We start from the raw sequence: 27559 nt of genomic DNA, 5'->3' as shown, positions 1-27559 counted from the left end.
GGTACGGGTAACTAAAGTGTTATTATTGGATATTGTCTTTTATGTATGTTTTTAATAGCGATTTGAATTTGTTGAAACTTTTTGTATCTTTTATGGTTGTTGGTAGGCTTTTATATAATTCTGCACCGTCATACATTAAATTACAAGTTCCATATCGGGTTCTGGGAAAACGTAAGTCTAGGCTTTCGGCATTTCTGAGTTTCATCTTTTGGAATTTACTCTTTTTGCTAAATTCAATATTCGATTGTATTTCGTTGTTTAATATTTTACGTATTAGGACAGGTTTTATACGAGTATATTTATTTGTTTGAGGTTCATAATCGTTGTTTTTTCGTATAAAGTTTAACTTTTTATTAATTATTGAATACCGCTTTTTAAATTAATTATTGAACACCGCTTCCGCTCATCCCTCGGTGCCCGCTAAGTGAACATGCGTCACTGTGGACGTCGGTTGACGTGTCGACCAACCTAACGATTATCTTTACGATATTGTGTGCTCATACACGGTACGTCTATTATTTTATACATATACTAGTTTCTGCCCGCGATTGCTTCCATGTATAACCCATAGCAAACACAACATATTTTTATAGCCTTCTAGCGACCCGATCCGGCTTCGCACAGACAAATTATACGCAAACCTTCCTCAAGAATCACTATATACATTAATACAAGAAGGACGTTATCCCTTCGCGCCTACATTTTTCAAATTTGCCTCCTTTTTCTACTGACAAGATCTGCTTGAGCAGCTATAACTAAATGTGTGATCAGTGATCAATACATGTGCTTACAAACCTGAGGTCGTGTTGTTTCGAACGCCGGCGCGAGCGATGAATTTCTCAAACAAAGCCTAGGATTAAAAGTTTTGTGCGTTATTGACTATTATTGATGAGGGTCAAAGTGTTGCAGATTCATTGAAACTAAGTCAAAGGGATGCCCGGCGATGTCGCACAAGATTATTTCTTATAAAAAGTATTGGTATAAAAAAGATATTGAAAAAAAAGTCTTTCACAAATTTTGTTTAAGTATACTAATTTTACGCATTCAGTTAACTTCCGATTTCACCATAGGGCTAAGATGGCCGGCTCTTTATCATTTGTCACCATGGCTGTCACGTTCTAACAAATATGTAAGTGCGAAAGTGACGCATAGCATGACAGGTGATAAAAATGCGACCATGATAGCAGGTCAGATATGATGGTCGTTCTTGTCTACGTGACAGCGTGATAAAGCGGTTAGTTATATTAATCACGTGGATAAAGTCATCCATAATACGCCTGCAGCTCAGTCAGACAAATCAACGAAATTGAAACTAAGTCCAGTTATTTCTATATACTCATAAGATTCGACTTCCTACTATTTTACCGATCTCAACCGATCTTTTACCGAGTGTCGAACGTATAAAAGACTACAAAAGAATCATAATAATTATGTAAATATATATTTAAAATTATTTATTCTACTACCATTTAATAAAATACGAAATAGTATGAAAATAACTTTATCCCCAACGTTATTCTACCACAGCTAATATACTAACAAAATAACTATATGCAAAGCGCCATCTACCGTAAGCCCTCTGAAATTACATTTCGTTCCTTTGAAACTAAATGTCGTAAGCGCCATTTGAATGCGAAGAAATTACTCCCTTATTGAAATCAGCTGGTTTAGTGTAACCTCCATAGCTCGCCGGGTATTTGTCTCGAATTACCAGTGTATGCGTGACCTATACCAAGGTAATACCCCGCTTTAGGTCTCATTTAGACGATGCGAGAACTCGCATGCGAGTTTCATTACATTGCGGGTTTTGATCGGTCGGTTGAATTGGACGTAACCAACAGTCCGCAATGTAACTAAAATCGAATGCGAGTTCGCGCGCCGTTTAAATCAGCCCTTACGCGAGGGATACGTACCACAACAAAGACTGACTGAGACACTGAGTCACTGACAGTATCAAAACTGACATATCTACGTAATACACTTTCTATACATCTCGCTCCCACTAATATGAGAGTACGAGCGAGATGCATAGAAAGTAAGTTACGTTCTCGCTAGCGTTTATGTCAGTGCCAAACTGGTGGTAGCCACAGAGGTCTCACTAAAATTGTTTTCCGTTAACCGAATGGTAAGCGTTAGTAATAGATAAAGGATTCATACGGCACACGTAGCGAAACTATTGTCTCACGGTCTTCATATGAAAATAGTGTGGCCATGTGTTTAGGTCAGATAGATAGGATAGTCTCAAATAGGTTACTAAAAGGGGCATTCCAGAACTAATTCTACACAGACGAAGTCGCGGGCTAAAGCTAGTATGTGTACATGTCGTTTGCATTATAAAAAACCGGTCAAGTGCGAGTCGGACTCACGTTCCAATGGTTCCGTACACTACCCAATTTTTAATAATGTATTTTTTATGTGGAACGTGAATTAAATGTCTTTAAAAAACCCGTAGGGGTATGATCAAAAACTAAGTAATTATAAAAATCCTTTGACACATTTCTAGGTAAAGAACTAACTTGTGTATTTTTTTCAAAATTTTAGACTTAGTAGTTTCGGAGATAAAGGGAGGGGAATCGCCGGACAGACAGACGCACGAGTGATCCTATAAGGGTTCCGTAGCCAAATGGCAAAAAACGGAACCCTTATAGATTCGTCATGTCTGTCTGTCTGTCCGTCTGTCTGTCCGTCTGTCTGTCCGTCCGTATGTCACAGCCACTTTTCTCCGAAACTATAAGAACTATACTGTTGAAACTTGGTAAGTAGATGTATTCTGTGAACCGCATTAAGATTTTCACACAAAAATATAAAAAAAACAATAAATTTTTGGGGTTCCCCATACTTCGAACTGAAACTCAAATTTTTTTTTTTCATCGAACCCATACGTGTGGGGTATATAGATACCGATATATGGATAGGTCTTCAAAAATGATATTGAGGTTTCTAATATCATTTTTTTCTAAACTGAATAGTTTGCGCGAGAGACACTTCCAAAGTGGTAAAATGTGTGTCCCCCCCCCTAACTTCTAAAATAAGAGAATGATAAAACTAAAAAAAATATATGATGTACATTACCATGTAAACTTCCACCGAAAATTGGTTTGAACGAGATCTAGCAAGTAGTTTTTTTTTAATACGTCATAAATCGCCTAAATACGGAACCCTTCATGGGCGAGTCCGACTCGCACTTGGCCGCTTTTTTTTCCTTTTGAGGTACGGAACCCTAAAAATAATATAGTACATCTCCCGCCCCGCCCTCATAATATAATATATAACCTAAGTTGGTTTGTTATTGAAAAGCACCACCTGGTGTAAAGTGGGTCAAACCTCGTTCCTCATTCGCGTACGTAATTTGCACCTAGTATTGTTTTGAGGCGGTAGGGTGATAACACGTTTGTTATATTTAGGGAAAGTTTCTTAAAGATATAATTAAAGCGAGAAAACTTCGACTTCGAAATTGTATTTGCAAATACATGTCAGAAACATGATGGTACGTATTTAGATACTTTAATTACTTTGATTATTTATGTGTGTATGATTTACATTTAAATAATTAGTTCGCAAGCTTATAAATTTAACAAAGTAAAACTATAGGGGCTGACTTTTATTTCGTTATAAACTTTTTTCGTCAGGGTTTGATAAAATTTGGTTTCCCAAATTCTCTAAATTCATGTACACCCTACAACCCTCTTGCTATCCTTGTCTCATTGTTAATATCGCCTAAAGGCTTTATTAAACTACGTGCAGGCGACAGGTTAACTGTCAAATTCCCGGCACTTCCGGTCCACGAAACCGGAAGTCAAGTTGCCGAGGCGTCGCAAATGGCGGAGCGAGCCTTATTTACTTTACTTGTGTAATGTAACTAAAACGTAATTAAATTTTGCAAGAATATTTTGTATTCGTGTTTGGTTGGATTGATTTGAAAGGCAGAATATTAAAGCAATTAGGTTCAGTCGCCATCAGATATATCAGAGCGGCTAAGATGCTCACAAATATCTGAACACGCCTCTATTGTCAGGGCGTTAGAGTGCGTGTTCAGATATTGTGAACACCTTGACCGCTCTGATATATATAATGGCGACTGTACCGTACCCTTTTTGCTGTTATGTAAGGCATACATAATATCCAAGTCAGTATTATAATTCCAATATAGAACTTATTCAAATTTAAGACAAATCCTCGATAAACAAAGAGCAGACTCTAAGCTATTAATCACAGACCCATTATTCTATAAAGCATATTCGGCAAATATCATATTTTCCAAATTAATTAATCATGCTTCGTCTTAATTCCAGATTGCGGAATGGTCCCGTGTTTCTTAAACCTCTTGGTCTGCTTCACCTTATTCGGTACCTTGGCTGATGGACAGTTAAAACTTCCACCTTACCCCCCAGATGTCAACTACACACCCACCTTTCCTCAACTAGTGGCCAACAATGGATATAAAGCGGAAACACACACGGTTACAACTGAGGATGGATACATTCTAACACTATTCAGAATTCCACGGGGAAAGAAATGTCGTGGTCCCATAAGACAACCTCCGGTGCTGATCATGCACGGTTTTTTAGAAAGCGCTGACTGTTTTATAGATGGTGACCCAAACACTGGTCTTGGATACCTGATTCCTGACGAATGCTACGATACGTGGTTCGGCAGTTATCGAGGAACATTTTACTCTAGAGCTCATGTAATATTGAACCCTGATACAGATAGAAAATTCTGGCAGTTTTCCACTGATGAAATGGGAATGTATGACGTGCCAGCGTTTATAGATTACGTCTTATATAAAACAGGGTCAGAACAGCTAAATTACATGGGATTTTCTCAAGGAGGTGGCACGTTTTTCATCATGTGCTCAGAAAGACCTGGCTATTGCAATAAAGCAAAGGTCTTTATAGGCTTAGCGCCTGCTACTAGACACTTAAACACAAGATCTCTACCATTCAGACTTATAACGCAAGCTGTTAATGGAATTTTAGAACCACTAGAAGACGCTGGCTTTTACGAGTTTTTAACTAAAGGTTACCCTATCCAGAGAATCCTAAATTTCCTTTGTCAGGACGACATATTCGCTGGTATAATTTGTGGAACTTTAGACGCTATTCTGGATAATCCCAATCCAGGCTCAATAACTGCTAATACTTTAAGAATAGTATATGAGCATACACCGGCAGGTATTTCAACTAAATTAGCAGCTAGATATGGACAAGCAATGACGGAGACGGAATTTTTGAAGTTCGACTATGGCTCTACAGCAAATACACAACTTTATGGGAGCGCTATCCCGCCAGCGTACAATCTCTCAGCAGTAACATGTCCTGTCGTAGTAATTCAGGGTTTTAATGATGCGATTGTAGATATGAGGGATTCCCTATGGGCAGCAAAACAGATGCCTAATCTTCTCGAGTATCATAAGGTTACTGATCCTCTTTGGACACACTTTGATAATATCAGAAGCCAGTATATACCTAAATATACATTTCCAACTGTAAGAAACTATTTAAAGATGTATAGTTCAGGTGGTGGTGGTGGTTTAGATGAGTCTTCCCGTAATCCCATGTGGGACTTATTGTCCTCCTTGTCCCCCTGGGTGAAATATCCCAAAGCAGGCTCCGAGTTCCCTTACGATGCATCAGAGTAAACACTCAAATGGGGGACAGGAGTAATAGGGGAGAGTGGTATAATGCTGGGCAGCGGTTAATTGCTGACGTTCATGTTTTTGGCGATACGGCGCAGCTTACCCCAAGTGACTGCCTTCAGAACAAATTACCTTGGTGCATTTGATACTCAGATATACCAGAGAGGCTGCGAACCAGCATCAAGCTAGGTATCGTCAAATATTTTCAGGAGGTTTAATGTAATTTACATATATTTTGAACTACCTGTGCCAGTAAACTGCGTTCACGTGGTTTTTAGAGCGTTGAAATTGTTATACACGCTGTATTCGTATCATCCCAGAGAGCGTTTATAAATAGATATTAGCTTTATAAACCGCTAGGGAGCACTGTCGCATGTTTATACCCCAGACCAACCCTCTTGTCCGTATTACCCCAAGGGCAATGGAGAATTGCGGACAGAAAGGGTTTTGTATTTTTTTTAATATGGTACAGTCACCACACGGGATTGTTACGCCATTTAGGGTCCTAAATAAATTGGTTGTTTCATACTTACGGTATGGAATATCTAATTTAGCTAGAACCATAAATGACGTAACAATCACGAAGCGTGACTGTACTTGTTGATTGGTTACTAATAATTACCGGTGGTGGTTTTGAAGCCTGATAACCAAAGTTTAATTAAAGATTAGCTGCGTCACTTATCATCCTTTTGGATTTATTCAACGATTGTGTTCTTAAATGTGATGAAGAAGACCATATGGTGAAGCTTGCCCTAAAACTGTCAACCACTACACGCAACTCAGGCAGACCATCACCTACCACCTGGTGGATGACGGTTGAAAAATACCTAAAAGAAGCTCATTTAAATAAAGACGTAGCACAAGACCGCGTTAGATGGAAATTGAGGTCAAAGAAGGCCGACCCCAAGTAAATGGGAACAGGTCTAGCGGAAAGAAGAAGAAGTGTTCTTAAATGTCCGCAATTCATTCACTCTCCCCTATTCTCACGTTATATGTAAATGAATTAATCCGCCACAAGCATTTTTGAACTACTTATACAACGTTGCATACAATGCTTTTCTACGACTACTGACTTACAAATAAAATGCAAAATTAATTTGAAAATACTTTATCCCACCAAAAACATTTTCATGTAAAATGTTGCCAAGACGAAACCATAAGGCTCGCACTGACAAAAAGTTATCAGATCTCTTGTAGAGCCAAGCTTCTAACTCTACAAGCCCTAACTTCACAAACTCTACACCTTAGTCAAAATATGTGGCTTGACCGTTTCGCTACTGTCACATGGACGTAAGGTGAAAAATGTATTCACTATTCATTATTTTTTATAATACAATAGTTCTTGGAGTAACGAAACGGCCAAGCCACATATTTTGACTAAGGTGTAGAGTTTGTGAAGTTAGGACTTGTAGAGTTAGAAGCTTGGCTCTACAAGAGATCTCATAACTTTTTGTCAGTGCGAGCCTTATGGTTTCGTTTTGGCAACATTTTACATGAAAATGTTTTTGGTGGGATTTCACTTCTTTTTGTAAGTTGCTTCCATCCCCTAATTTAAAGGGTTGCGCGTGTGATTTAAGGTACTATTAAAAATCCTGAAATACGTACCTCGGGGCATCTTTTATACAATCTGCTTTTTACTGATTCCCCATACAAACTTCAACCCTCCTTTTCCCCTGACGCCCTTTTCCATCCCCTTTTCACCCTTACGGGGTGATTTTGGGGTTGAAAACTATTCAATGCCATTCCACATTACAAAAACTATCTACATACGAAATTTCAACTAAATCGGTTCAGCGGTTATTGATTTCCCATACAAAATTCCACCCCCCTTTCCCCCCCTTAGGTGCAAAAAATTTCAAGTTTTTGAATTATTTTGTTGTTTGTGTACTAATATATCTTACATACCAAATTTCAGCTTCCTAGGACTTCAGGAAGTACCCTAGAGGTTTTGATGATCAACAGTGAGTGAGTGAGTCAGTGACGAAATTGGGGTTTTTTAGATATGAATAAAATCTTAAGTATAAGAGCTATGCAATTGAAATTTTTTATGTTTAATAAGTCCACTATTGGCATCATATCCCGAGAATTTTGTTTATCTGGTATAATCCAAACCCAAGTTATGAGGGTTCAAAAAAACGACGAAGCGCTTCGAGAAAAGGTAGGTAGTGCCCTTGCGCTTCGCTTTGCTCGTCTTGGCGGGGGCACTACCATGCCCCCAGGTTCACAAGCGCGGGATACGTCAAAATAAAAAAAAACATTGTCTATGGTGAACTTTGTTTTTATTTGACGTTCACTAAACGATGATGACATTAAAAAAATAGTTTTTGTAAGTTGGCAGCAATGCACTTAGTTTCAAAACTGTATTAATTTTGCTTTTGTTAGGTTGGTAGCCATCAATCGCGATATCGTTTTAGCGATTTTAAATCACAAGTGCTGTTATGAGGAAATTGAGGAATAGACAATATAGACTTTTCTTCATATCTTTTTACAATAATCTGTACAAATATTTATGGATTTATGTGTGTGTTTAACTATTAAGTGACGCTTTATTAAATTATGGAATACGTAGTGATTGTTTTTTTCATATTTATTATTATACATAAGTCCCCCAAAATATTTGACTCGTTAAAACAGAAATATGACTCCATCGTAGAGCAACTTGCAAGATTCTATTACATTAGTTAATTAGTTACGAGCGAAGTTAGTAGACGATTAAATATCCACAAGTTAATCTATTATTGTTGCAACCTTTTTTTTTTTATTATTGACGTCATAAAACCTGCTTCAAAGAAATCATAACTCTATCAAATGTCTCCCCTCTGGGAGTGTAGAGGTTGAAAGTTAGAGCGAAAGTTATGTTCATACAAAATGTTGCCGAAAGGGAATACCAAAGGAAACACATAGATTACTTAACTGACTTTCAGATAGTGTATTTCCGATTCCATTGTACTTTTTTTGATCCATACGTACGTCATACCTACGATTATATTCGATATAAGTGTGTAGATTGAAAACATGTCAGTCGAGAAGAATGTAACTAGATCCAGGCATTTTAATTTCACGCTCAAAATTCTCATTTAAAAACTTCGCTTTCGTTCCTTCCACACAAAAACATACTCATAACGCCCACTGCCAATATCTACGTTTAGAAAACAAAAGACAACTGAAACTATGAAAACCAAAACGTTATAACTCAATCAAGACACGTTCTAAAATCAACCTTAAACGCTAACCGTTTGAGTTCACAACCGACGCGTTCGTTCTCGGTGTAAGGGCTGTTTTATACCAAGTGAACATGAAAAATGCGCGCTCTCAATACACGATGGTCCGTGCGGTGCGGCTATGTCAGTATGGCATGCGGGTAGTATTCTGAAGATATTAAAAGCTACATACTTGTGGAGCCTATATGACCTACTATCTTATTTCACTTTTAAGAACAAAGATAATATGCTTTTTTCGTAAAATAAGTAAATGGTGTATTTATTTATGTTGGCGTTTTAATACAAGGGTGTCGTAGATCATTTTATAGGTTTGGTATTTAACATAAGAAATCGTTAGCCGGACTTACCATACCACTAACCGCGTTTAGCCTATTCTAAAAGAATGGTAATTACGGAACCCTACACTAAGCATGACCCGACATGCTCTTGACCGATTTACTTTATTTCTAATTTAACACTATTTTTTTAACACAAAAAGCTGACCATGAATGAGCTATTAGGTCGATACCGTATGTCTATAATAATTATAAAGCTGGTCAGCTTAAATAATGTTTTCTTAATAAATTAATCATATATTTCTTTTTTTCCAGATTGCAGAATGGTCCCGGATGGCGTAAACCTCTTGGTCTGCTTCACCTTATTCGGTACCTTGGCTGAGGGACAATTAAAACTTCCACCTTACCCCCCAGATGTCAACTACACACCCACCTTCCCTCAACTAGTGGCCAATAATGGATATAAAGCGGAAACACACACGGTTACAACTGAGGATGGATACATTCTAACGCTATTCAGAATTCCACGGGGAAAGAAATGTCGTGGTCCCATAAGACAACCTCCGGTGCTGATCATGCATGGTTTTTTAGAAAGCGCTGACTGTTTTATAGATGGTGACCCAAACACTAATCTTGGATACCTGATTCCTGACGAATGCTACGATACGTGGTTCGGCAGTTATCGAGGAACATTTTACTCCAGAGCTCATGTAATATTGAACCCTGATACAGATAGAAAATTCTGGCAGTTTTCAACTGATGAAATGGGAATGTATGACGTGTCTGCGTTTATAGATTATGTTTTAAATAAAACAGGGTCAGAACAGCTAAATTACATGGGATTTTCTCAAGGAGGTGGCACGTTTTTCATCATGTGCTCTGAAAAACCTGGCTATTGCAATAAAGCAAAGCTCTTTATAGGCTTAGCGCCTGCTACTAGACACTTAAACACAAGATCTCTACCATTCAGACTTATAACGCAAGCTGTCAATGGAATTTTAGAACCACTAGAAGACGCTGGCATTTACGAGTTTTTAACTAAAGGTTACCCTATCCAGAGAATCCTAAATTTCCTTTGTCAGGAAGACATATTCGCTGGTATAATTTGTGGAACTTTAGACGCTATTCTGGATAGTCCCAATCCAGGCTCAATAACTGCTAATACTTTAAGAATAGTATATGAGCATACACCGGCAGGTATTTCAACTAAATTAGCAGCTAGATATGGACAAGCAATGACGGAGACGGAATTTTTGAAGTTCGACTATGGACCTACGGCTAATACACAACTTTATGGGAGGGCTATCCCGCCAGCGTACAATCTCTCAGCAGTAACCTGTCCTGTCGTAGTGATTCAGGGTCTTAATGATGGGATTGTGGATATGAGGGACTCTCTATGGGCAGCAAAACAAATGCCTAATCTTCTCGAGTATCATAATGTTTCTGATCCGCTTTGGACACATTTTGATAATATCAGAAGCCAATATATACCTATATATACGTTTCCGACTGTGAGAAAGTATTTAAGAGAGTATAGTTCTGATGGTTGTGGTTCTAATGATGAGTGTTCCCTACATCCCATTGGGGACTTATATAGTCAGCAAATAATAAGAAAGCCAAAGCGGTTTCCGGACTCCCTTTAGAGTGCAACCGAGAAAACGCTGAAATGAAGAGAAGTAATATCTCCTAATTCAAGCCATACGATGATTTTTAAGCCATATCGTTTACCCCACCGCTGTCAATGACAGTCAAATATATTTATGAGTATATAACCTGTATACATATATAAAGAGAAATATTCTTATTCTTATTCTTTTTTTTTTTTTTGGAATTCACGGGCCTATAAATCCCGGTCTTTTGATAGGCTCGCGTGGGGATATAGATTCAACACGTAGAGGCCCATTGGAGAGCTTTAATGTCATGTAGAACGCCTGCTAGAATCCGTTCACAGGTGCAACACTAGACATGCATGAACCGGTCTCAGCAGTCCCAATGCTATTTTATTTAGACTTTCTTATTCTTATAGCGGCAGATTTCTGATTTTAATTCAATTATTTTTCGAGAGAGATGCGAGGGGGTGTTTTAGTTTCGTGAGCGTTGGAGCATCGTATTGAGGCCTAGCTTACCAAAGTATTTCACTTAGGGATATGTGTAAAATTTGAAAAGAGTGAGAGGGAGAAATAGAATATACAGTGTAAGTTGACATTTTGAAAATGTGTTTTTGAAAACATTGAATAATGCTTTCATCTTCTTTTCAAAAATTAAATAGTTGTTTATCTGTTTTAGTTTCTTTTATCAAATTTTGAAATCGGAAATCTGCCACTGGAGACCCGTCGTTTAGTACCTAATTTATAAAAATCTGTTAATATATTTATGGATCTATGTGTGTATTACTTAAGGAATATATTTTTCAGCAAATTCCGTTAATGGTTTATACAGTCCTTAAAAAAATAACTTAAATTAATTAATAAACTACAAATATACTATTCAAAAAGACCTCCGCGAGTTGTACCGGGTGCAAAGGTGCCCATCACACTTGCCGCGTTGGATAGCGATGGCCAACCTATTGTGTGTATTTAACGATTTAGTTAAACTTTATTAAGTAGGGTCACTAGTTACTAGGCTAGGGGGCCGTTAAAATGCTTGTGTTAAAAATGCGTTTGTCATCTTGAATTACACTACAATCTACATACAGGGTGTTCTCATCTTTATTTAGCAGGACAAAGCGCGACCTAGATACGGGTATCGATCCGAGTACATTGACCCCGGATAAACCTGATACTTGCATTTGTTATCCATCTGTACGGCTCTATTCCACGTTTCGTGACATGGCTTTAAGCCATTTAACCTCTTGTGTGGTAGGGATCGTGACCGAATTTATTATCATCTTTTTTTCGAGCATAATTTTTTCTGCTCTATACAGCACAAGGTTTGAACCCACGATTTTAAACCTTCACACATATTATTATGTGAAATTATTATGTGAAAGCTTGATTTAAAATTTTTTTATTGGAAAATGTATTATTAAATTGTACACCGGGACTTAATCGCGTATCTAATTTTTAAGATTTACCTCCGACGTTTCAAGGACGGCGTTGTCCCCGTGGTCTCGGAGAACTTAGATACGCGATTAAGTCCCGGTGTACAATTTAATAATGTGTAAAAATCGTGAAAGTTTAAATTAGTGTTATGGAAAATTTATAGTTTTTTAGTACTTAGTATCACGAGCATTTTCGATCCATAATAGGAGAAAAAAGGTGCCCCAAGATTTATATTTCCTTTCCATTATTGAATTGATTATAATTTTTCATAAACTTTGAATGACGGTAATGGAATGGCAGGAAAGAAATATATAATGGATATTTTGGGTTTTTTTTATAGCGATCGGAAAAGCTCGTGCTAAATTTTGTTAGTGAAATAAATAATAAAGTCTGTTAATCATTAAACGCATCAAACGATGATTTTTAATCATGATTAAGAAATACCTGTTTTACACCTTAAAGCAGTCTCTTTTTACCTGTGAACAAAATAAAACTTCATAAATACACGCAAATAAATACTTGTACAGTCACCTGCAATAATATGTTACTCTTCGAAGGCCGAAAAATTATGTGACACGCTCTTATGGCTCTACAAATAAGATCGTTTCAGATATTTTTGCGGCCTTCGTTGAGTAACATATTATTGCAGGTGACTGTACTAAGCATAAAGTTGGCGATTATTGTAATTTTTCTACTCCAGGGGGCCTAGCCAATATGCCAATCGTTTGCGTACGACAACAAAACGCTTTCTGTCTTTCTATCACTCTTAGATATTAGTGCGATAGAGAGACAGATAGCATAAAAGCGCGAAACACTGACTTAAAGAAAGTAAGCCACCTTTTTCTAAAGCCTTATATCAATTTTCTATATTCAAATCATGATATCTCCATAGGTAGGCTTCTTTTGATATTTCATGCGTGTGACAAAATATCAAATCACGTTGTGCTAATATAGACTTTAATTTCTAGAAAACAAGTTCCTATTTTCTTAGAAACGTTGAATGGGACAAGACGTTTTATAAGGCACTATGAACAGGGGGTATTTATAAGCTAAACAGAACTTTATTTTGTAGATACCAAGGTCCCATTTTCTTAAAACCGTGAATGGGACAAGACGTTTCAGAAGATATGTACTATGAACAGGGTGGTATTTATAACTGGGTCAAGACACGGGCATAACGAACTTTAGCACGGTTTTATTATATTATAATTATCCTTTTGTAGCAGGTGTGAAAGGTAACACATAAATAAATAAATAAATGAATATTATAGGACATTTTTACACAAATTGACTAAGCCCCACAGTAAGCTCAAGAAGGCTTTGTGTTGTGGGTACTCAGACAACGATAGATATAATATTTATACAAATACTTAAATACATAGAAAACAACCATGACTCAGGAACAAATAAATGCCCTTACTGGAAATGAGTATTCTGGGAAAGTCCCAGGCCCCCCGAGCTTTCAATAAAAAACATAAGTCATAAAACATTTCTTCATGAGATTTACATGTTATTAGCAAGGATTTATTTTGTTATTTTTGATAAAAACGGTGCAAAAGATTTTACCGTATTAAAATATCTTTATTAAAAGTTAATTGGAGAACAATCAGAAATAATAATTTTGTAAGTATATATTACAATTTTTGTAGAATTTTATTTTCTAAACTAGTGACCGTATATGTACTATATAAGATCGTATTAGATTCATAATTGTTACATATTTACCGCAACTTATTTTTAAAATGTGTTTTTTAATTAAAAGACACATCAAGATTGTTTACCTTATTTCTAATGCTAAAAAAAAAACGAAGTATAGTGACCCGCCTTGGCTTCGAACGGGTAACACAAAACATTAACAAATTGTACACCTAAACCGTCCTCAAGAATCACTCCATTGATAGGTGGAGACCGCATGACAATCCATTCAGAAGTTTTCGAGTTTGTCGCGAACATACATACACACAAACAGACAGACGCGGCGGGGGACTTTGTTTTATAACGTGTAGTGATATTATTTTCTTGATTTTAACTTCAGTGGTAGTACACCTGAAAATTCTGTTTAAGACAAAAATAATAGCAGAGACTGTCATAAAGTGAATTTATAAAGCATTTCTTGTCAAATGTCACTAGGTTTACTCACTCTTCAAAGGTCACTGCGTTCAAAAGCCCTTATATTTAAAGTTCATTCCTAATAAACCAAAACTAACAGCCAGTTAAAAACCAAATTGAATTTGGAACTTATCACCCAAGAACAAGGTATACAATTGGATGAGTTAGTTCATCGCTAAAACTCCAAAACTAACAGTCTTAACCGCCAGTTAAAAAATGATTTTAATTTAGACCTTATTGTGCGACAATACGGTAGACATTTGATTGAGTATGTATTGGTTGTTACGGCTTTTAATAAATTGGGAAGCATCAGTTTATACAGGAAAATATCGTCGAAGGGCTTAGTCGGTAGATAACGTAGCGGAAAAAGCAATAACTCAAAGAATGGAAAAGTATCTACATTCAGAGAATAAAGAAAATAAATAAACAGGTAAAAAGAAACAGGTAAAAATAAAAACTACATTTAGAAATAACATGAAAATTGGCAGGAAATAGAAATACTTTCTTGGCAAACTGCGTGTTTTATTTTTACTATTTATCATCATCATCATCATATCCTTTTTACCTTTTATCGCCCACTACTGAGCATGAGTCTTCGACTTATCCCGGTCCCGAGCCAATCTCATCCAGAAGTTTTTGAAGTGAAAACTTCTTTAGCGGCGCTGGGCACTTTTTGAGGTGGGGAAAAAATGATAAACGCGAGACAGCGTAAGGCGATCACGTGACCGTAAGCCCCGTAAGGTGGCCACTTATAATTTAATGGCATTTAAATCAATAAAGAAAAACTCAATGTTATTTGACATTTATGTTGCGGACTCCTTTTCAAGACTCTTTACCTATGTTCAAATAATTTGGCGTTGTCATGGCAGTATGTAAATAAACATGTCAATGAAAAAGTGTGAGATTATTTGAGAATGATAATAATTCTAGGTAATAAATAAATAGAATACCTCCGCTAAACGTATGTATCGTGATACCGGGCGTCGGTAACATAGTGAGGTGAATTTTCACTTCTATCGGCACTCCCGGAGTGCAACCGTTGTTGCTTGTTATTATTTATGTTTACTATTACATTGTTCTAACTTACCCAACATGGGCGTTCAATGTTTACTTGACCTTTACTTAATACCTATATTAACTATGTTAGCTATATACAAATTATGAAATGAAATGAGAACTCTTCATAGGGGGTGTTACTGCAATGTTCTACCGCCAGAGTGCAGCGCTAGCACCCATCGTAAACCATAGAGTAACTTATACATTATACATACTGTGCCTTAAACGGATTGACAAGTTTTCAAGCATGTAAGGTGCAGTGGGGTAATTTAGACTGCGGAGTAATTTAAACTAATCGAAATATCTTCCATACCTATTTTACATTATTAACTTAGTCACACACAACACATCTTTTTCGCTATCTGGACATACTCGTATATGACACTCTAGTTAATAATGTAAAGCATGGGAAGTTATTTTGATTAGTTTAAATTACCCCGCAGTCTAAATTGGCCCCCTGCACCTTAAAGCTTATAGTCTAAAACTCTTTGACATCATAACACCAATTTATTGCTCAAACTTCTGAAATCCCGAATGCTCGCTGAAACTTCAGACTGCTGTAAAACTTCTGAAAGCTGACGTGCTTGCAGTCTAATCATAATCAAACTTGCAGTATGGAAATTAAGGCACAGTCGGTGTAAATTGCTTTTGAATAATTCATGACTTTTGATTGCTGTAGATTCTATATTTACTAACAGTACGGCTACCATTAGTTTGTCACTGACATAAACGCCGTCGAAAACGTAATTTACTTTTTATACATCTCGCCCGTACTCGCATATTAGTGCAAACGAGATGTATATAAAGTAAATTACGTTCTCTATAGCGTAAATGTCAGTTTTGACACTGTCAGTGACTCATGGTACGGGCTAAGGTCAAGTTGAACGTGCAGCAGCTGACGTCGAACCGATATTTGAATCATAGTAAAGGGGACTGATTATCAGTACGCCGGTCGACATCAGCCTGCCAGTTAGAACAAAAAGTTGACAGTTCCGAACAACAGACAAGCTGATATCGTCAGGCGGACTGATAATCAGTGGGCCCCTCAAGATTTCCGTCACGACCCTTTCTTGTTTAATTCTTTCTCGAGATTAAATAACCTAATTTCATCATACCTACGTATATCTTGTGGTAGCGCAGTTGGCAAATAGCCACTTAGTAACTGCTACGGTCCGGGTTCGAACCCCGCACGTGTACCTTGGTAGATATTACTTTTTGTTTTGAGCGCGAGCTCAGCGTGTCAGTTTCAGCTTGTACAAAAATGTTTTCTTATGTTTTGTGTGGTGTGACGCATTTCTGAACTGATTTGAGTGTGACGGAAAAATCATATCAGTTAGCTGATATTCTTCAATACTCTCCCTTCCCCGTTTTATCTAGAGTCAAATCATTGCATCAGATAAAAGCTTAACCTTTCATCTAAAGCCCCTAACAACTTGCACCTGAATCGAGACTCTTGACATTTTCCATAATTGGGCATGCCTTATCACAACGAAGGGTCGGTGGCTAATTTAGTAGAAAAAAGACTTAAATGCATAAAGAACACGAAGTAATATATACCTTTTTTAGTTGGGGAGGTTAGAAATTAGGTCTGGGTTAGCTCTAGCGGTTTTCGGTCAGGGTTTTTCAAGTAGTGACTTGGCCTTAAGGGTCTGTTTGAAATGCCTGTTACTTTTACCTTTTTAGGGTTCCGTACCCAAAGGGTAAAAAGGGACCCTATTACTAAGACTCCGCTGTCCGTCCGTCCGTCCGTCCGTCTGTCACCACGCTGAATCTCACGAACCGTGATAGCTAGACAGTTGAAATTTTCACAGATGATGTATTTCTGTTGCCGCTATAACAACAAATACTAAAAACAGAATAAAATAAAGATTTAAGTGGACTCCCATACAACAAACGTGATTTTTGCCCGAAGTTAAGCAACGTCGGGCGGGGTCAGTACTTGGATGGGTGACCGTTTTTTGCTTGTTTTGCTCTATTTTTTGTTGATGGTGCGGAACCCTCCATGCGCGAGTCCGACTCGCACTTGGCCGGTTTTATTTATTTATTTACAACATGTTATAGGTACATCACCTAGTAGTAGTAAGCATCTAAATAACAGGAAACCAAATAAAAAAGAAAATAATTAAATTAGAGAGACTATTAGAAGACAACACATCTCTGGGGGCCTAGCCAACATGACAATCGTTGATAAAAAACGCCCATCGAAACTTAAATAATGTATGGATATAGTCACGTGACTTTTCGTAGCATCTCGATTTTTCGTTTGACGTTTTGGCTAGGCACCCTGAGCTATTTATTAAAATTTGTATTAAACCTGAATAAAATAGGTACCTATAAGTTCCACCTAATTGTTATACCCTGTTTCTATTGTCTAAATCTCACCAAATGTGTTAATATTTGTATAAATACTAATGGAAATTCCAGCCTAAAACACACTCCTCAGATTATATACCTTTAACTTTGTATTACGCATACGCGCACTCTCAGAGTCGTTACGGCGCACTATTCTGGGGCCCGACATCACCCGCGGGACGGCGCGGTTATGTAAAACGGCTATAAAGGAAGCCTCTCTAGGAAAGGTTGACTTAATTTAAGAGGAAGGTTCTGTAGTTTTTTCGGAGTATTGTAAATTATACAATTTATCAAAAAAATAGTACTTAAGAGATTTTCCAGAGGTGGTTGGTCATGAAAATTATACAGAATATGTATTTAACGCTTGTGAAATTATACATCTATATATATAAATGCAAGTGTCCTGACTGACTGACTGACTGACTGACTGACTGACTGATTCATCAACGCAGAGCCGAAACTACAAAAGCTAGAAAGTTGAAATTTGCACACTAGGTTGCATTTATAAAGTGTACAAGAGATAAGAAGCGATTTTGAAAAATTCAACCCCTAAGGGGGTTAAAAAGGGGATGAAAGTTTGTATGGGGTACAAGTTTTATTTTAAGCTAGGAATTTAAAACTTTGTAAAAATGTATTATATTAAAAAACAAGAAAACTAATTTCAGCGTTTTTGAAAATTCATCCCCCAAGGTGGTGAAAAAGGGGTTGAAAGTTTGTATGGAGATCAAATATTTTTGTGAGTGTGGGACTTGAAACTTTGTATATGGGGATATAATTATAAGGGAAGAAAAGTAATTTCAGCGTTTTTGAAAATTCATCCCCTAACAGGGTTAAAAAGGGGTTGAAAGATTGAATCCATTACAAATGCTTTGAAACTTCTTAGAAAGGCATAATAGCCGATTACAAAATAAAGTAATTGCGACGTTTTTGGAAATTCAACCCCTAAGGGGGTTAAAAAGGGGATGAAAGTTCGTCTTGGGGTGCAAATTTCATTTTAAGCTAGGAACTTGAAACTTTGCAAATAGATATTAAATTTAAATACAAGAAAACTAATTTCAGCGTTTTTGAAAATTCATCCCCTAAGGTGGTGAAAAAAGGGTTGAAAGTTTGTATGGATATCAAACATTTTTTCGAGCGCGGGACTTGAATCTTTGTATTTGGAGATATTATTAAAAGAAAAGAAAAGTAATTTCAGCCTTTTGTAAAATTCATCCCCTAACAGGGTTAAAAAGAGGTTGAAAGTTTGTATGTGGTTCAAATTTTATTTTAAGCTAGGAACTTGAAACTTTGCAAATAGATATTAAATTTAAATACAAGAAAACTAATTTCAGCGTTTTTGAAAATTCATCCCCTAAGGTGGTGAAAAAAGGGTTGAAAGTTTGTATGGAGATCAAATATTTTTGTGAGTGTGGGACTTGAAACTTTGTATATGGGGATATTATTATAAGACAAGAAAAGTAATTTCAGCGTTTTTGAAAATTCATCCCCTAACAGGGTTAAAAAGGGGTTGAAAGATTGAATCCATTACAAATGCTTTGAAACTTCTTAGAAAGGCATAATAGCCGATTACAAAATAAAGTAATTGCGACGTTTTTGGAAATTCAACCCCTAAGGGGGTTAAAAAGGGGATGAAAGTTCGTCTTGGGGTGCAAATTTCATTTTAAGCTAGGAACTTGAAACTTTGCAAATAGATATTAAATTTAAATACAAGAAAACTAATTTCAGCGTTTTTGAAAATTCATCCCCTAAGGTGGTGAAAAAAGGGTTGAAAGTTTGTATGGATATCAAACATTTTTTCGAGCGCGGGACTTGAATCTTTGTATTTGGAGATATTATTAAAAGACAAGAAAAGTAATTTCAGCCTTTTGTAAAATTCATCCCCTAACAGGGTTAAAAAGAGGTTGAAAGTTTGTATGTGGTTCAAATTTTATTTTAAGCTAGGAACTTGAAACTTTGCAAATAGATATTAAATTTAAATACAAGAAAACTAATTTCAGCGTTTTTGAAAATTCATCCCCTAAGGTGACGAGAAAGGGGTTGAAAGTTTGTATGGATATCAAAAATTTTTTTGAGCGCGGGACTTGAATCTTTGTATTTGGGGATATTATTAGAAGACAATACAAGTCATTTCAGCGTTTTGTAAAATTCATCCCCTAACAGGTTTACAAAGGGGTTGAAAGTTTGTACAGGGTACAAATTTTATTTTAAGCTAGGAACTTGAAACTTCATAAAAAGGTATTATTTTAAAACGAAAAAAAAATTATTTCAGCGTTTTTGAAAATTTATATCTCAAGGTGGTGAAAAAGGGGTTGAAAGTTTGTATGGAGTTCAAACATTTTTGTGAGAACGGGCTTGAATCTTTGTACTGAGGCATATTATTAGAATACAAGAAAAGTAATTTCAGCGTTTTTTTATATTCATCCCCTAAAATGGTTTAAAAGGGGTTGAAAGTTTATATAGGGTTCAAATTTTATTTACTTCAAACTTCGTAAATAGGTAGTTAGGTAAATAGAGGACATGAAAATCTTCTAAGGGGTTTAAGAGGGATTATGTCGACAACAATTTTATTTAGTTAGGGGCTAGAAACTTCGTATGTTGTGAAAGACAAGTCTCATGCGTTGTATAATATTAATAATTAACAAATGATTAACCGCCCTCCTGCAATATTTTCTGCATAATGTTCTAAGCTAATGTAGAATATATAACCACCAATATACAAATCCACGCGTACGAAGTCGCGGGCAACAGCTAGTCTATATATATAAATGCAAGTGTCCTGACTGACTGACTGACTGACTGATTCATCAACGCACAGCCGAAACTACAAAAGCTAGAAAGTTGAAATTTGCACACTAGGTTGCATTTGTAAAGTGTACAAGAGATAAGAAGCGATTTTGAAAAATTCAACCCCTAAGGGGGTTAAAAAGGGGATGAAAGGTTGTATGGGGTTCAAGTTTTAGTTTAAGCTAGAAATTTGAAACTTTGTGAAAATGTATTATATTAAAAAACAAGAAAACTAATTTCAGCGTTTTCGAAAATTCATCCCCCAAGGTGGTGAAAAAGGGGTTGAAAGTTTGTATGGAGATCAAATATTTTTGTGAGTGTGTGACGTTAAACTTTGTATATGGATATATTATTATAAGACAGGAAAAGTAATTTCAGCGTTTTTGAAAATTCATCCCCTAACAGGGTTAAAAGGGGGTTGAAAGTTTGAATCCATTACAAATGCTTTGAAACTTCTTAGAAAGGCATAATAGCCGATTACAAAAAAAAGTAATTGCGACTTTTAGGAAATTCAAGCCCTAAGGGGGTAAAAAAGGGGATGAAACTTTGTCTTGGGGTGCACATTTTATTTTAAGCTAGGACCTTGAAACTTTGCAAAAAGGTATTAAATTAAAAAACAAGAAAACTAATTTCAGCGTTTTTAAAAATTCATCCCCCGAGGTGGTGAAAAGGGGGTTGAAAGTTTGTACGGAGATCAAATATTATTGAGAGTGCGGGACTTGAGTCTTTGTATAAAGCCATATTATTAAAACTCAAGAAAAGTAATTTCAGCGTTTTTAAAAATTCATCCCTTAAAAGGGTTAAAAAGGGGATGAAAGGTTGTATGAGGTTCAAGATTTATTTTAAGCTAGGAATTTGAAACTTTGTAAAAATGTATTATATTAAAAAATAAGAAAACTAATTTCAGCGTTTTCGAAAATTCATCCCCCAAGGTGGTGAAAAAGGGGTTGAAAGTTTGTATGGAGATCAAATATTTTTGTGAGTGTGTGACTTTAAACTATGTATATGGGTATATTATTATAAGACAGGAAAAGTAATTTCAGCGTTTTTGAAAATTCATCCCCTAACAGGGTTAAAAAGGGTTTGAAAGTTTGAATCCATTACAAATGCTTTGAAACTTTTTAGGAAGGCATAATAGCCGATTGCAAAAAAAAGGAATTGCGACGTTTTAGGAAATTCAACCCCTAAGGGGGTAAAAAAGGGGATGAAACTTTGTCTTGGGGTGCAAATTTTATTTTAAGCTAAGACCTTGAAACTTCGCGAAAAGGTATTAAATTAGAAAACAACAAAACAAATTTCAGTGTTTTTAAAAATTCATCCCCCGAGTTGGTGAAAAAGGGGTTGAAAGTTTGTACGGAGATCAAATATTTTTTAGATTGCGGGACTTGAATCTTTGTATAAAGCCATATTATTAACTCTCAAGAAAAGTAATTTCAGCGTGTTCAAAAATTCATCCCTTAAAAGGGTTAAAAAGGGGTTGAAAGATTGTATAGGGTTTATATTTTATTTTAACCTACGAATTTGTAACTTCGTAAAAAGTTATTTCATTAAAAGAGAAGAAAACTATTGTTTAAGCAACAGATTGCGTCAGCACATCGCGCTGATCCACGCAGATCAATCTAGGGCATAAACCAGCAGAAACATATTGTCTTAGTTGCACTTTACACGGATGTAATACAAATAAGATTTACATATGTGTGCTATAGGTAAAGTTGTGTATATAAAGAAATGCAAATTGTAAATAAATCAGATACCAATTGTCCGTTGGTGTTTCACTACCTCTATACCCAAAACCTCTGCGTGCTCAGGGCGACACTCTGAGAGTAGAGGCTCCCATCCACCACCTTTTTACAGGAACCCTTGCTGTGGCATAAGACTCCTTCAGCCTTAATCGGTCGCTTGAGCCTGGGCGATCGGCAGCAAGTATCCATCCAAACCACCTTGATCCCCCCCCCGTAGGGAATCCGTCTGTTACCGATAGGTCTCCCGGTACAGACATCCTTGTCATAGAATAAGTTAGGGCTAGGGAAGTAGGGACTTAGGCCAATAGGATCCCTTGCTATCGCCTCCCACCTTATTTTATGCAGTCTGTGCAGGCACATGCAACGCCTGAGTACCATTTGATTCCATAACGATTCAGTCCATTTAGTAATCCAGGTACTCGGCCTTAGCGTGTGGCTGTACAACTATTGTTAGCGTTTTTCAAAATTCAATATTTAAGGTGGTGAAAAAGGGGTTGAAAATTTGTATGGAGGTCAATATTTTTTGTAAGTACGGGACTTGAATCTTTGTATAATGACATATTATTACAATACGAGAAAAGTAATTTCAGCGTTTTTAAAAATTCATACCCTATAAGGGTCCAAAAGGGGTTGAAAGTTTGTATAGGGTTCAAATTTTATTTAAAGCTAGGAACTTGAAACTTCGTAAAAAGGTATTTTATTAAAAAACAAAAAAACCTATTCAGCGTTTTTAAAAATTCATCCCCCGAGGAGGTGAAAAAGGGGTTGAAAGTTTGTATGGAGATCAAATATTTTTGAGAGTGCGGGACTTAAATCTTTGTATAAAGCCATAGTATTAGAACACAAGAAAACTTATTTCAGCGTTTTTAAAAATTCATCCCATAACAGGGTTAAAAAGGGGTTGAAAGATTGTATAGGTTATAATTTTATTTAAAGCTAGGAACTTGAAGCTTCGTAAAAAGGTATTTTATTAAGAGAAAAGAAAACTAATTTCAGAGTTTTTGATAATTCATCCCCCAAGGTGGTGAAGGGGGTCGAAAATTTGTATGGAACCCAAATATTTATCGGAGTGCGGGACTTGAATCGTTGTATAAAGGCATATTATTACAATACAAGAAAAGTAATTTCAGCGTTTTTAAAAATTCATCCCCTAAAAGTTTAAACAGGGGTTGAGAGTTGGTAGAGGGTTCAAATTTTATTTAAAGCTAGGAACTTCAAACTTCGTAAATAGGTAGTTAGGTAGTAGGTTTTATTAAATAGTGGACTTGAAAATCTTCTGGGGGTTGAGAGAGATTATATCGAGATTATCGAGAACAATTTTATTCAGTTAGGGGCTTGAAACTTCGTAGCCAGGTTGTGAAAGACAAATCTCATGCGTTGTATAATAATTAACAAATGATTAACCGTCCCTACTGCTATCTTTTGCTGCATAATCTGTTCTAAGCTAATGTAGAATTTATAACCACCAATATACAAATCCACGCGTACGAAGTCGCGGGCAACAGCTAGTGATATTATAAGACGATTCAGATGCACAACCTTCGTATATGCCAAAGCTACATAGAGAGCTGTTTTGTAAATTATAATGTCCAAGAAGTAATTAAGCTCCAGAGGCCCGTTTCTCAAAAGCTTGTAACTTGTAATACAAGTGGAACTCCCTTTCTAACAAAAGCTGTCAATAAGTGACATCAGCTTGTATTACAAGTTACAAGCTTTTGAGAAACGGGGCCCCAGCTCTTTTGAGAGATAGGACAACTTTTGTTTTCTGTGTTTACATGGCTAAAATTCGTCAGAAATATAAACATCTTCTACAGTCAGCAGCAGAAATTGCTAAGCGGGCGAGGTGTTTAAAATGAGCTTGACGCGAAAACATTGTTAAGAGAATAAGAGCGTGTCAAGGTAATTTTGAACACCTCACCCGCTTAGCAACTTCTGCTGCTGACTGTACCGTAAAATAACCTCAAAAACAATAGGCCTCAAAACTCGTAACTTTGTAAACAATACCGTTGGGGGACATTAAACAAAACTTATTGTTTACGATCCAGAATTACGGGTCCCAAAAATCTGCTTTACCACTACCACCAGTTTGACACTGACATAAACGCCATCGAGAATGTGATTTACTTTCTATACATCTCGCTCGTACTCGCATATTAGTGCAAGCGAGATGTATAGAAAGTAAATTACGTTCTCGAAAGCGTTTATGTCAGTTTTGACACTGTCAGTGACTCATGGTACGGGCTCTTGAGACGAGTGAGTCAGCCAGAATCAATGGCGGGAAAACGGGCTGAATTTAAATTCATGATGCCGATTCTATATAACAATTTGGATAGTGACACAATACAAGGTGGATTTTATAACAAATTCCAGTTAAACAGATAGAAAATAACTATTCATGATGATAAATTGGACACAAAAAAATTAAAAAAAAAAATACAGGAATAGAAATACAACAGAGCGTACAAGATAATTTTAAAAATTTAAGTATTTTATAACTTCCAAAATGAAAAAAAAAGACCATAAAATTTATACATCTTATTGAAAAATAAATTGTAAGTATATCTACTATATACATAAACGCAATATTTAACTGTCAAAATAGTTTTATGTTTTTCATACTTCTTCGACTTCGTGATCGTGACGTCACGATCAAGTACTGTTTAGTAAGGGGTGTTTTGTGCATTGTGTCGCGAGTACGATTGTCAGACTTTGTCTGTCATTCCTGAATTTCATATTGCTTTAATCCAATGGGTCCCATAAAGGGACCGGGAAGGTTGTCGTGTTTCGGAGGTTCCGGGGCAAACTGCGGAATCCGACACAGGAGCAGCCGATGCAACGGAGCCACGCCGTTTTGTCGACTAAATAACTAGTGTTTAGTTTTAAGTTTATAAAATACATATGTATGTTAGTCTGTAAGGTATTTGTAATATGGGCCTTGTTGCCTGAATTTAACTTCTAAATAAATAAATAAAGATATTCGATCCTCAAATCAAATCACATCGACTTGCCATTAAAAAAACTTGTCATCTAGTCTTTTTTACGGTTTTCATAATAATTTGATATGACCTTGATCGTAAGCACCAATCGGCGTTAGCTGCTCACGCGGATTAGAGCGAAATGTAATAGGAAGTCATTAGTTATCCCACTCGCACTTATTGGTGGCTCACACGGCTCAAGATCGTATCAAAATGAGACCAAAACCATAACAAATTGTTAAATCGGAATTGGCCTCCTCATTTCAGTACGTGGGTACGTGATTTGTCCTAAATGAAGCCGTTTTACCATTAGGTTTCAATTACGATGGGTTACTATTATCATAAGGGATACGTTTTACTGTTTTCTTTGAAATATGAAGATGGTTAAGATAATAGGTACTATAGTTCGTTTTTTTTAGCATTAGAAAAAGACTACGCGATCTTGACGTGTTTTTGAAGTGAAAACTTCTTTAGCGGCGCTGGGCACTTTTTGAGGTGGGGAAAAAATGATAAACTCGAGACGGCGTAAGGCGATCACGTGACCGTAAGCCCCGTAAGCCCCGTAAGTGGCCACTCATAATTTAAATGGCATTTAAATCAATAAAGAAAAACTCAATGTTATTTGACATTTATGTTGCGGACTCACTTTAATTGTCAAATAATTTGACGTTGTCATGGCAGTATGTAAATAAACATGTCAATGAAAAAGTGTGATCTTATTTGAGAATGATAATTCAATTTCAATTTCAAAGCCTTTTATTATCGGACATACAGTTAATAATATTTAATACAATATTTATTTATTTATTTATGTGTTTGCAACAACCGTCGGCTCGACGTGTCCTTTTGAGACAAAGGTCTCCTCCATTGCCTTCCATGCTTCTCTGTCTCTGGCTAGTCGGTTCCATAGTGGACCAGCAGTTTTCTTTAAATCATCTGACCATCTCTTGTATTGTCTGCCTTTTTAGGGTTCCGTAGCCAAATGGCAAAAAACGGAACCCTTATAGATTCGTCATGTCTGTCTGTCTGTCTGTCCGTCTGTCCGTCTGTCTGTCCGTCCGTATGTCACAGCCACTTTTCTCCGAAACTATAAGAACTATACTGTTGAAACTTGGTAAGTAGATGTATTCTGTGAACCGCATTAAGATTTTCACACAAAAATAGAAAAAAAAACAATAAATTTTGGGGTTCCCCATACTTCGAACTGAAACTCAAAAAATTTTTTTTCATCAAACCCATACTTGTGGGGTATCTATGGATAGGTCTTCAAAAATGATATTGAGGTTTCTAATATCATTTTTTTCTAAACTGAATAGTTTGCGCGAGAGACACTTCCAAAGTGGTAAAATGTGTCCCCCCCCCCCTGTAACTTCTAAAATAAGAGAATGATAAAACTAAAAAAAAATATATGATGCACATTACCATGTAAACTTCCACCGAAAATTGGTTTGAACGAGATCTAGTAAGTCGTTTTTTTTTATACGTCATAAATCGCCTAAATACGGAACCCTTCATGGGCGAGTCCGACTCGCACTTGGCCGCTTTTTTTCTTTTTTTGTCGTAGCGTGGGGTCCACTCAGTCAGTATGTTTGACCATTTCTGCTTTTCCCTGAGCATATGGCCCGCCCACTTCCATTTTAGAGTTTTTGATTTTAGAGTAACATCTTCCAGTTTTGTGATCTCTCTTATTTCCGTCGCCCGTTTTCTGTCTCTTTTTGTGTACCCTAAAATGCTTCTTTCCATTCCCCTCTGGCACGTTATCAACTTTTGTGCGATTTTTCTTGTTGCGGCCCAGGTTTGGCATCCATATGTTAGTATAGGCAATATACACATATTGAAAACTTTTCTTTTTATTGAGATGCGGTAATCTTTATTTTTCATAATAGTTTTTAGAGACCAGAACCTGTTCCATGCATTTGTGACCCTTCTGTTCATTTCTTGTTGCATTTGGTCTGACATAGCGATGAGTTGGCCCAAGTAAATGTATGATTTCACGCATTCAATGTCTTCCCCGTCCACTGTGATGGGTACTTCCATTCTGTTGGTCATAATTTTAGTTTTACTTTTATTTATTGTTAGGCCAACCTCTCTGCTCCTACTTGTTAGGTCTTGCAGCATGTGTCTTAGGGACTCTGGATTGTTAGTCATGAGCACAATATCATCCGCCGAATACGAGAATGATAATAATATATAATAAATAAATAGAATACCTCCGCTAAACGTATATATCGTGTTACCGGGCGTCGGTAACATAGTGAGGTGAGTTTTCACTTCTATCGGCACTCCCGGAGTGCAACCGTTGTTGCTTGTTTTATTGAGAAACACTTTTGAAAAATAAGTCACGGTAAATATGTAACAAATATGAA

At 36.5% G+C, this 27559-nt stretch overlaps 3 protein-coding genes and 1 long non-coding RNA gene across 4 annotated transcripts in view; 3 read left to right on the top strand and 1 right to left on the bottom strand.

Moving 5' to 3' along the window:
* Positions 1-27559, top strand: part of LOC134657987 (uncharacterized) — a 220218-nt gene that overhangs the window by 56630 nt on the left and 136029 nt on the right. The gene's annotated exons all lie outside the window — the stretch shown is intronic.
* LOC134657967 (uncharacterized) overlaps positions 1-27559 on the bottom strand; it is a 228990-nt gene that overhangs the window by 96454 nt on the left and 104977 nt on the right. The window lies entirely within an intron of this gene.
* LOC134658138 (gastric triacylglycerol lipase-like) lies at positions 4278-5641 on the top strand. The gene has a single exon (XM_063513746.1). The coding sequence runs from the start codon at positions 4301-4303 to the stop codon at positions 5639-5641; it is 1341 nt and encodes a 446-aa protein (XP_063369816.1). The 5' UTR covers positions 4278-4300.
* LOC134658137 (gastric triacylglycerol lipase-like) lies at positions 9405-10777 on the top strand. Its single transcript, XM_063513745.1, has one exon. It carries the CDS (start codon positions 9458-9460, stop codon positions 10775-10777), a length of 1320 nt encoding a protein of 439 aa, XP_063369815.1. The 5' UTR covers positions 9405-9457.

Source organism: Cydia amplana, chromosome 21 (genome assembly GCF_948474715.1).
Source record: "Cydia amplana chromosome 21, ilCydAmpl1.1, whole genome shotgun sequence".
NCBI lineage: Eukaryota > Metazoa > Arthropoda > Insecta > Lepidoptera > Tortricidae > Cydia > Cydia amplana.
The sequence above is the reverse complement of the archived record's forward strand: the minus strand, read 5'-3'. Positions and strand labels throughout refer to the sequence as shown.